The sequence below is a fragment of the Athene noctua genome, chromosome 5, assembly GCF_965140245.1.
Source record: "Athene noctua chromosome 5, bAthNoc1.hap1.1, whole genome shotgun sequence".
Taxonomy (NCBI): Eukaryota; Metazoa; Chordata; class Aves; order Strigiformes; family Strigidae; genus Athene; species Athene noctua.
In genome coordinates, this window is record NC_134041.1 from 60,870,302 (window position 1) to 60,881,329 (window position 11,028).

General features: G+C 42.7%; 1 protein-coding gene across 1 annotated transcript in view; it reads right to left on the minus strand.

The window, feature by feature from the left end:
* The window catches only part of EIF3A (eukaryotic translation initiation factor 3 subunit A), a 33,970-nt gene extending 24,961 nt beyond the window's left edge, over positions 1-9,009 (minus strand). The window contains exons 1-6 of the mRNA XM_074907825.1: positions 8,875-9,009; positions 5,063-5,253; positions 4,730-4,866; positions 3,532-3,695; positions 2,028-2,227; positions 431-639 (exon numbers count right to left, since the gene is read on the minus strand). Of these exons, the coding sequence (XP_074763926.1) occupies positions 431-639; positions 2,028-2,227; positions 3,532-3,695; positions 4,730-4,866; positions 5,063-5,253; positions 8,875-8,923 (950 nt within the window). The 5' untranslated portion in view covers positions 8,924-9,009. The remainder of the gene's footprint in view (positions 1-430; positions 640-2,027; positions 2,228-3,531; positions 3,696-4,729; positions 4,867-5,062; positions 5,254-8,874) is intronic.
* Positions 9,010-11,028: the final 2,019 nt, after the last annotated feature.

Sequence of the window (11,028 nt, forward strand, 5' to 3'; positions counted from 1 at the left end):
CGATTCTACATTCCTCAAAAGCCTTGCCAGTATCATACCTGGTACCACAAAATTAAAGGCCATTTGGCTATACAGACTTTTATATATTAAGGAAAAGTTTACACAAGTTATAGTGAAACCTCGTGAAGTAAATACCACCACTCAGAAGAGAAAAAGGAAGCAAAACACAGATACTTATTAACTTGCTTAGCTTCCCAGTCAGTAACAGAGAAGGAAACCTACCTGAGGTGATCCTGATGTTTACATTATTTACACAGTAGCTTTGTCAACCACCCTTCTTGCTTTAAGTTTCTTTTGAGGCAATGAGTGCTGGCCACTTTAAGCAGAGCTGCTCATAACCATACACGTCATCTACTTCTTTTGGGGTACAATTTTTAAATCTATGGGTTTAAAAATAAAATCTGAGATCACATTAAATATCTTTCCCCACCTCTGCATCTCCTCTTGTGTGAGATTCTTTCGCATTTCTCTTGATAAGTGATAAAGCCGGTGAAGTGTGGATGCATGAAAAAGGGCATTTCCCGATTTCCAGAAGACAGTTGAAACTTTGTGATAGTAATTTGCCATCAGTTGTGGTTTGGGTGGTTTCTTAGACAATGCAAATAGCCCATGAATATCTTCCACTGCTTTGAAAGCTTCCTAAAAAAAACACCCCCAAAAAAATACACTTAGTTTTAGGAAAGTCTTTGGCAACACCCAAAAAAATATACATTCACTAAAGGTTGTAAGGCTATAATATACTTAACGAAAGCTGTGATCTTCAGTTTTGCCAGCTACATGAAATTAAATACTTCTTTCCTAATAAAGAAATGATTTGGACATACTGCAAATTAATTAACTACCTGCTTAGAATTTGGTAGTTTGCAAATAGTTTGCATAATTTTTTGAAAACTCATTTCTTTCAGATTTTCAAGATACAAACCAAGGGGAAAAAAAACCCCTAACAAACCAGAATAACAACTTCTACTTTTTTACTATTATACCAATTCTACTATTTACTGGTTTTACCATTTTTCATAGAAATATTTTTTGTGATCGAAATGGGTATAGTTTTCCTAAAAATACACATAATCTTGGAAATGCCTTGCATGTAACTACTTACATACCTAAAATGGAAACAACACAACAAAGAACATTCTCAAAATTCACAAAATCAAAAAATTACAACCTTGTTTTTTTAAGGAATTTGACATTAGAAAGGTTGGCAAAGCAAAGCACCTCTTTGAAAAGTCTGTTTTGATAATGTCCTCATTGGCTAGATACAAAAGTTGGGGGTGTTCAGCCGGAGAAGGGAAGGCTCCAGGGAGATCTTATAGTGACCTCTCAGTTCTTAAAGGGGCTACAGGGAACATGGGGAAGGACTCTATCAGGGGGCATAGGGACAGGATTAGGGGTAATGGTTTTAAACTGAAAGAGGGGAGATTTAGATTAGATCTAAGGAAGAAATTCTTCCCTGTGAGGGGGGTGAGGCCCTGGCACAGGCTGCCCAGAGAAGCTGTGGCTGCCCCCTCCCTGGAAGGGTTCAAGGCCAGGTTGGACGGGGCTTTGGGCAACCTGGGCTAGTGGAAGGTGGCCCTGCCCGTGGCAGGGGGGTTTGAACTGGATGACCTTTAAGGTCCCTTCCAACACAAACCATTCTATGATTCTGTGATAATTCAACCAGCAATGCCAGGGTCCCAGCCTAAGAGCAGGCTTTAACGTTTATCAACAACTTCCCTGTGATATAGTACACGAGAATGCAAGATGGCAGAGATGAAGGTGTCATCATCAACTTCTCACTTTAACAATTCAAAGTGAGTACTTTACAATTTATTACTACCAGAAAAAGCTTAGTTTGAAATGCTACACAGGAACATCAGAGTAAATATTAAATATGCAGGTAGTACCACAGGCTAGATATTAACTTTTATTTTTTAGCTGTTATCCCATCTTTACCTTGGAGCATATACTATGAAACATGATCTGCATGGAACAGGTTCTGGAAAAGCTGGCGACTACAGTGTGATTACAGGAGCCCTGCTGCATACCTGCCACAGCTCCATGCTAATAGCACTGTCAAGTTGCACAAGCCTGGTCTCCAAGTGCATCGACTGACTGTCAGGATTGTTGAGGTTGATTGCTGTGCTTTGGTTATGATGACGCTGGATCTGCCCCAGATGCATTCGCAGGTTATCACAGAGTTTACGGAACTCAGCTTTACGCGTGTACTGCAGGCAGAACTTGAAAGCTGCAAAAATAACAATATAAATTAAGAATGTTCACTAATGGTGACTTCAGGGTAGTTCTAGATGGGATTAATATATGTAAATTAGTAAGTTTAAAGAATCTTCATTTACAGTCCAAAGACATATCATACAAAATGCAATCTAACTGTCACGCTTAATGAGTGACAGAGCAGAGCACTTCCATCTTGACCTCAAAAAATGAAGATGCTTCTACATAATTAAGCTTAAGGAGCAAAGGAATCCTTTGAGTCTCTTTAAAAACATTCTAATTTAAGCAGTGATTCTAGCTTTTCTTTTGAACTAAATGCAAATAAACTTCTGTGAATAGCATGGATTCAGGTTTTGGCTTTGTAAAATGTGGGAAAAAATTCTCAAGTCATCTAAATATGGTAAAGCTAAATGAAGTGTTCAAATGACTGGAAAGGACGTGGAAAAAAATTTGTCTTCGATCCCATAGCTCCTCTTAAAAATCTGGTTTTGTTCTGCCACTGTCACTCTGAAAATTCTAAAGTATCTCTACCAACCAGAAACAGGCACAAAACGATGCCTCAACACTGTAGCACAAAGGCTTAAATACATTAAAGCACCTAGAACTCATCTGACAGTCATCTTTCCTAATGTACCTGCACAATTTGGATGCAGAGTTAAAAATCTAACAGATTTTTTTTTTTTCAAAAATACAGAGCCCTAAGTTATATAAACAAAGGAAAACATTTTTCTGCTCATCTCTCACCCTTAAAAAAAGATTAACCTGTGAATATTCATTCTTATAAAGTCAATTTTTGCAGACTAATGCCAGAAAGAATTAAACTTTTTCCTATTACCTTCTGCATAATATTTTGCTCAGTTACATCTGTGTCAAAATTGATAGCGCATCATAATTTTACAGTACCCTCTTGTGTACACTAGTTTTTGAAGTTAGCTGACACAGAATATATTAATGGAAGACACATTTGCCATTCTGAATAAACATAACTAATTTTGATCAGCAAGTTAGAAAAAATAAAGATGCAACACCAGTAATTCTCATATTCTCAATATGTTCACGAAAAAATAACTTCTTCCTTGCAGGCTCTGTTACAAGAAAAGATCGGTGCCCAGAAACCTCAGTAATTTTAAGAAATCTCCGTAATTTTAAGAACAGTATGTATACATACATATGCTTAAGAGATAAATGTATTTCTGACTCTGAAGCAATATCCAAACAGAAATAACCTTTAATTTTCTAGTTTTCAGGATGTGATACAGAAGTCCTAGATCTCATTATACTCATTAAACTCCCTGCGTTTCCATCTCTTCAACATACCTTGCTGTGCAATGTCATGGTACAGGCGTTCCACTCGTGAGTTATTTCGGAGAAGATCCAAACATTGTCTATATGACTCCCACAGAAACTTAACCCAGGGTGTCAAAAGCAGTCGGTCAGTACGATCCTGGGTGTCTTCTCCACTTACAGCACTCAAAAGAACACTAGTCAGGGCAGGAGGGTAAGGGGGGGAGAGAAAAAGTGTTTTATTCCCCACAATTCTCAGCAACATTTCTTATGAATATCTAAGGTGAGACTGCACAAATCTGAACAGCTAATTGCTGCTGAACAGTCTGTTGCTTATTTTAGAACTGGTCCCTCAGACTTCTCCCTTTTTCTTTAAAGGATGTAGGTAACTTTTCTTGCTGTAAAGTTTCACTTTGCTCCCTGCATATACAGCTGACATGTACAAGTTCCAGAGATACGAGACATCAGGAGCTTTTGCATCCTTCACAAAGGAAACTAATCCCAGGATTTTCACCTTTCCTCTTCTACCAGGGAGCTGCACACTGTTAGACTCAAATATCACTGTCTACTCAGCTACTTCCCTACTTGCTGAAACTTTCTTTTTAGTCACCAGCAATGCTTTCAAGTCTAAGTGAAGGTCTATACACAATCTAAAGCAGATATATTTACTGATTGTTTTTGTCATTCCTTCTACATACTCATTATCCATCCAATTAATTGTAACACTCTGAATTTACTTTCTGTGCCCTTTCTTCTATTACTTCATCAGTTACCCAGGTAAGTATAGAGTAACGTTACCGTTCATTTGCACGTGCACAACGCAGTCAGAAAGGCTGGAGGTTATCACATACAAGAATTAAATTGGTCTAATATAATTAATAGCATTTGTACATCAACTGATAATGAGCAGCTTTCAATAATAAACTCTCCAATACTATTACAGATGCAATCTCAGCAGACCCTAGAAAAGAGTAACTAAACTCCCAGAACTGCTTCCACCGTACCTACGTTTTCTATTCTTTACTACTTACTTTTCTTTACTTGGAGTTAGGATTTTATTCAATGCAAAATACCATTCCTATTTTTTTTCCCCTACATTTAGAACCTCTAGAACACGCACTAGTATTCAATTCAACATCTTTACACCTCACTTCTCTGAATTGCCAACACCCTTCATGAAAATAAGGACACTTTGGTGTGAATTGCTACATTTTAAAAACAGGCCACTTACCTTTCTGGAGTTTGAATGTTATCTAAGTCTTCTATGTCCAGTACCATCTGCTGGGATTCTTCCTTAGCTGCTTCTGTTTTTTCTTCAGCTAATTTTAAATAGGCTCGAACAACATCCTCCAAAGATTTGATGTTCACCTACATCAAAGGTAAAAAATGGGAAGATGTTTCCAGCCACAATAGGCAGCAAATATTTGCAATGTAAATACTACAAAACTAGGAACATCTAAAAGGCAGATTAATTCTAACCCAAGACCAACCAGTTACTTTTAGATCATATCAGCTGACACACACTATGCTTGCTACAAATTAAAAAAAAAATCCAAAGCCATACCTGCTGGCAAATATTCTTGTACTGGTACAGTCCTTCTTTGGCCAGGTGACTCTTGCGGAGATCCACACAGAGTTCCAGGTACTTCAGCATAATTGGCTCGTGGATTTTCTGCCATGTTCGGTGTTTTTTACTTTTCATAACATCGTAGAGAACATCAAGGGCAGGCTGCTTTTTGCCAACCTCAAGGAATTCTGAAAGTAAAATCCAATTAGCAAAAGACTTGCAAACCAGAAGATGCATGTTTTTATGCTTAACACTGTAAACTTTCAGAATTTAATCAACTCTAACCAAAGTTCATTGATGGTTTGATTTAGCTGGCCATATAAAAAAATCTGGCAGCTGCAACTGCAGTGGCAATCTTTCAATGACATAACTGGCAAACAAACGCAGACCTCTCCATTAACATGAACATTTCAGGATAGGAGCGTTGTTTCTCCATTCATCAAGGTGTGACTGGGCACTTCTTAGATATCAATAAAGTACACACATCCAGTTTTAAAGCCAGTTTCATCAAGAAGGACAACAAATACACACCATGAGGCTTGTAGTACAGCGCCTATCACTATCATTCAACAAGCTGCAAGCCATTCCGTGAATGTGACTTTTAAAAAAGTTCTGCCCTCGAGCCAAGAAAGAAACAAACCTCACTCAGGATTTTTTTTTTAAACTCTAAACAGTCTAGACATTCTGTTTATAGAACAATTACACTAAAGCTGCTACAGTCTAAAGGGTCAGACATTTTTTGAACCAGTGCCCCATTTATTCATTTCCTAAGCAGCTGCTGTTACTAACAGGATCTCTCAGCATCACAACGGTTCCCATCTATGATACACCACATATACCACTGTTCTGCTCAGACCAAAATACAGCAAACCATCCACGAGCAAATACCCAAGCAGCACAGCCAGCTATCAGCATACAGACAGGTCCTACTCTAAGTGTACTCTTAACTGCAGAAAAGCAAGACAAAAGAGCACTGAGAATGGGAAGCCAACAGGTTTAAAAGACAGAGAAGTTGAGTACAGCTAAAAGGAAATGTCTATATTCTTAAAGGCTGCAGGGTGGCATCAGTACTTCCCATGGAGTACTTTGGAAATCACTACATAGCTGAAGAAATAAAGGCAGGGTTAAAGCAGGGGCCTGCTCGAGGTGCTCAGACATCAGAGGTTCTAGGTTTTGGAATGTTAGATTCAATGTTAAAGATGGCTAAAAGATGTATTTTGAAAGCAGTAGCGTAGTTTTAGTTTAAGAACCACAACAGCATGTATTCAGGGCTTAGTTTATGTAAATAATGAGCTTGCGTAAGGCGAGCAAGTTCCTTTCTAGAAAAAACATACTGTTACATCCAAAGATAATTAAGGTTACAGTGTGAGAGTGTTCAGCAGTATTTTTTTTACTCACTGAGTGAAGTTTAATAAAGCTATCCTCCATCCCATAAATTGCACTGTTATTCTATCTCAAGTGCTGCTTTTGATACAATTACTGCTCAGCTTTCCAATTTTTAATTTATGAAAATAAACTTGAAAGGCAAGTTTAATCTTGCAACAATGCCAGGCCACTCCAACCACAACTCTCAGTGATCTATAACCAACTGGACAAAGCACAAAAATTAATTCATATTGTCTTGAAACTTTTAATTAACTCTGGTCAAGCAAGTTCTTACGAGTACGTCAAATACTTAAGGCTAATTTAACAGACACTGTAGTAAAAGCCCACACAAAGTGAACCCGAAGAGCCAAATACAGTACACATCACCGTGCCTGGCAGTAGAAACTGCAAATGATGGAAACAAAGACTTGTAACAGATAAAATGGAAAGCCTCAGCCCCTGAATAGCTGTCAGATTTTTTTTCTTTTTTGTTATACCAATTAAAATGCTAAAAGGTATCCAAAACAGCAACTGAAGCTCTGAGGGAAGGAGGACTGGCTGACACCCACTGACAACTCATCTGGTGCTAACCCAAAATCCCAAATTAAGCTGTATTTTCAATCTCAGAAAATGTAACATCTTTGTCACCTTCTGTAAAGATGTACATGTTATCCAATATCTCTAGCAGAGAGCAAACTCAGTGTCTGCAACAATAAAACACTCCCAAAAGTTGCATTACATCCTTGCCTACAAAGCAATGACAGATATTAATGCTAGCTAAGCGTTGGCTTTGACCTACATTTATCATTTATACGGAAAAAAAGCCTTTCATATTGACAATTATTCAAGCTTTCTTTCCAAACACCACGTATCTACGTTGAGGTCACTGAGAACCCAAAGCATTAAGTGCTCCTAAATGCTCGCTTAAGCCTTACATATAACATACAAACACTGAAACTCTGGACTGCACTGAATGTTCCAATTTGAAACATCAGTTTAACACTAAACTGCTTCCTGCAACATACAATCTGCCTTAGGTATGACTTCTCACTCTTTATTGTACTACTCTACTCCTTCATTTCCTCAGAATGTAGTAGACTTGCAGCAGTGCAAGAGATCTCAATTTAAAGCTGCTCTTCAATACCCTGACAGCAATGATAAAATGTTAAACAGTTTAAGGTCAATATTCCAGCAGTGTGACTTGCTCACCAAGTAAGTATAACCTACTCTACCTAACAATTATGAATTTTAATTAACCATGGCATGTACATCTTTTCCAGTAAAAGGACTGCTAAAAACCAATTTCATCTTTGAAAGTTGACTGAAGCCCATTCTACCTTCTATCTTTTCATCTTTGTGGGAATGATTTTTACAATGAATTTCAGATTAGAAATCTTGAGAACATGCACTACTTTATTTGTATTTTCTTGTTAAAATACCAAGTGCTTGAATTACATATAGCCCCCAGTCTACGCAGCCTCTTCAGCTATCATTTCAAGATCTGTACGTTATCTGTAATATTTGGATGTCTTTAAGTCTCATCAGACCTGTGACAATGAAGGGTCTAAATGGTCTTGCTAAGTGCTTAAAATAGCGTACTACAAAAAAAGAAGAGTCAAAGCCATATATTTAGCCTGAAAGAAGAGAGCTGATAAGTATAACCAGTCCAGCTTTATATGTGGCAGTCAGCAAGTGACAGCTACAGCACAGTGGTTTCTATTCCAGGGGCAAACTCAGGCATCAGCTTGTGCAACCTTTAAGAAGTTTAATCATTTGCATTCTCACCAGAGTCACATGAAGGATGGGACTACTAAATATGAAGCCCACAGGGCCCGGGATCAGACCAGTTTTGAAATCATTCCAGAGGAGGTGAGAGATCCGGGCCGGACGCCTCACGCCAAGCCCCCGGCCAGCGCAGAGCCCCTTCCCGGCGACAGGCAGGGCGCCGGCTTTGCCGCGGCTCCCGCCGGAGCAGGGCCGCAGGTTAAGGGGCCACGGGGCCCGGGCCGCGCTGCCCTCGGCGGAACAAGCTCCCGCCGCCGCGACCCCCCCTTCGCCCAGAGCCTGCCCACCGCCTCCACCCGCGGGCGGCCGGGGGCCCCGCCGGGGAGAGGGAGGCGGAGCCGGGCCGGGCCCGCTCCCCGCGGCCGCCCGGGCCTCGCCTCCGCCATGCGGCGCGGCCGACGCCGGCAGGCTTCGGCCATTTCCTCACAGCAAGGCGGCGCCGCGCCGCTCCCGGGAGGCCTCTCCTCAGCGCCAGGCAGGCGCCCGCCGAGGCCCCGCGCCGCGAAGGAGCCCTTAGGGCGGGCACGGCCCGGCGCGGCCGCAGGGAGCGGAGAGGAGCGGCGCGGAGCACGCTGCCCTCCATGGCGCGGGGGAGCGGGAGGCGAACCGGCGGGGCAGGGGAGGGGGCCAGAGGGTTGGAAGGGGCGGCCAGCACTGACCGTTCGCCCGCTTCAGGGCATTCTCGGGCCGCTGGAAGTACACCGGCATGATGGCGGCGGCCTCTCCTCACAGGGCGGCGGCGGCGGCTCGCTCCGTGCTCCAGCCAGGCAGCCTGCGAGGCCGGAAAGGGAGGGGCGGCCCCTCACCCGCGCGCGCTGACGTCGCCGGAAGCGGAAGCCCCTCCTGGCGCGCGCGCGGGCGGGGCGGGGCGGGGCGGCTGGCGGCGGCGGCGGGAGCGGGAGGCCATCGCCAGGAGGCGGCGGCCCCGGAGCGCGGCCTTACCGGGGCAGGGCCCGGCCCGGCCAGCTGGGAGGTCCCGGTGGGGTGTGTCTGCCGCGGCTGGTTCCCGTCGTTAGTGCCCAAGTGGCATCCCGGCGGAGGCTCGGGCACGGCGGCGTTACAGGGCAGGAACCCGGTTAGGTTTGCCACAGAGGCAGGGCCGCTCGCAGCGGCCTGTCCGGGGGCCGCCAGCCCCGTGTAGCCGTCAGCGCGGGGCAGGCCCTGGCTCGATCAGACCCTCAGAGGGGGTGGCAGCCCTCCCAATCAAGGGGGCCAGGTTGTGGAGTTCCACGAAGCCGTTTGGCTAACTTAGCCTTAAGGCATTGAATTAATTAAATTTAATGCAGAAGAATATTTTCGCAAAGCAGGCATCACGTATGCTGAGCCTTTGCTCTTGACAACTCGTTCAGCTGGTTCAGAAAGTGTACTTGGGTGCACTTAACTTTCAGAAAGGCCCTGTGGGTGTATGTAGTCATCAGCTGCAGATTTCGTTCTTAATCTTAAAAATGTGAGAAACTGTACCAGAGGAACACAACTGTTCTCTTAAGTCTTAAGAGTAATATTCATATGAGTGTACCTGTGATAACTTCCAGTGCTAGCATGTGTTTTTCAAAAACACTGATGTGAAAATTTCTGTTGGCACGTGGAGAGACAGGGGAAGCTGTACAAAGATACATGAATTAGACACGAAAGTCTCGTAACAACAGCAACAAAAGCAGTGGAACAGTAGCAAGGGAATGTGTGACTAATGGGATATTTTGGATGAGTAAACACCAGAATAGTGTGTCTCCATGTAAGTGCTAAACACTGCTTTTCAGCCTTTCAGCAGAAATGCACCCCTCTGCAGCTGGATCATGGATGACATCGTGACTAGCTGTGAACCTCTGCAGATCTCGCTGTCTCACACTGATTTCTTAAGTATATCTAAGTATGATTTTTCAAAAAATATGTAGGTAGATGGAGAGGAAGTCTGTTTATGATGACTGAAGACAGCCAGCCTGTTCTTGTCTTTTGAATTTCTGTTTTGATACATTTCTGTCTGTATACTTGTTGCTTGGTTTCTTTTTGCGTACTGTTTATATTAACCATCTTGCATGGCCACTAGAAAGGTTTGTAACCATTATTAAAACATATTCAAAAAAATTAATGTTGGCTTGTAATCCCAGTTTCCTGCTAAACAAAAAAATAGTTAAGACTAAGAAGACACAGTCACCGTATGGAAGCTTCAAGCACCATCAGCGTATCCATGTAACACTGATGCGTTTTCACAATATTGCATGAGCCTTCATTCCAGAATTAATAAAAAAGCCGGGGAGGGAGTGCAACTTTGCCTTTCAGGCTCTCTTCACTGGGAGTTTCTCCATGTCCTTGTGTCCTCTGTACCTCTGTGAGATCTGGTGGTGGGTATCATACACAGTGTTCTCCATCAGGCCACACTATTGATTTCTGTGATGGTATTTTAGTCCGGTCTGCATTCTGAACTCTCTGGCAGCCTAGTTGTTCCTGTTTCAAACCACAGTGATACATTCAGTAGACTCTTCATTAAGCTATTCATCGTGCTGAACAAGTCTTTTTCTTGTCTTCATAAAATTAATTTAGAAGTCTGTCAGATGAGAACCAGAGATACCACCTAAGTCTGGGTGGCAGCTCCCCAGCATCCGTGGGCCGCCTGCACCGTGTCGCCGGAGCCAGTGCCTACCCTAAGGGATGGCAGCCTTCTCTGGGGGGCACCTGCTCTGACAGGGGACCACGGCTGTGTTGCCTGATATTTATTGCTGTTTCATAGCAGCATTTGCTATCTGGGAGCCTGCTCCACTTTTTAAAAATCTTTCTGAAGTTCCTGAAAGCCCTCCAGGCTTGAATCAATTTTATGT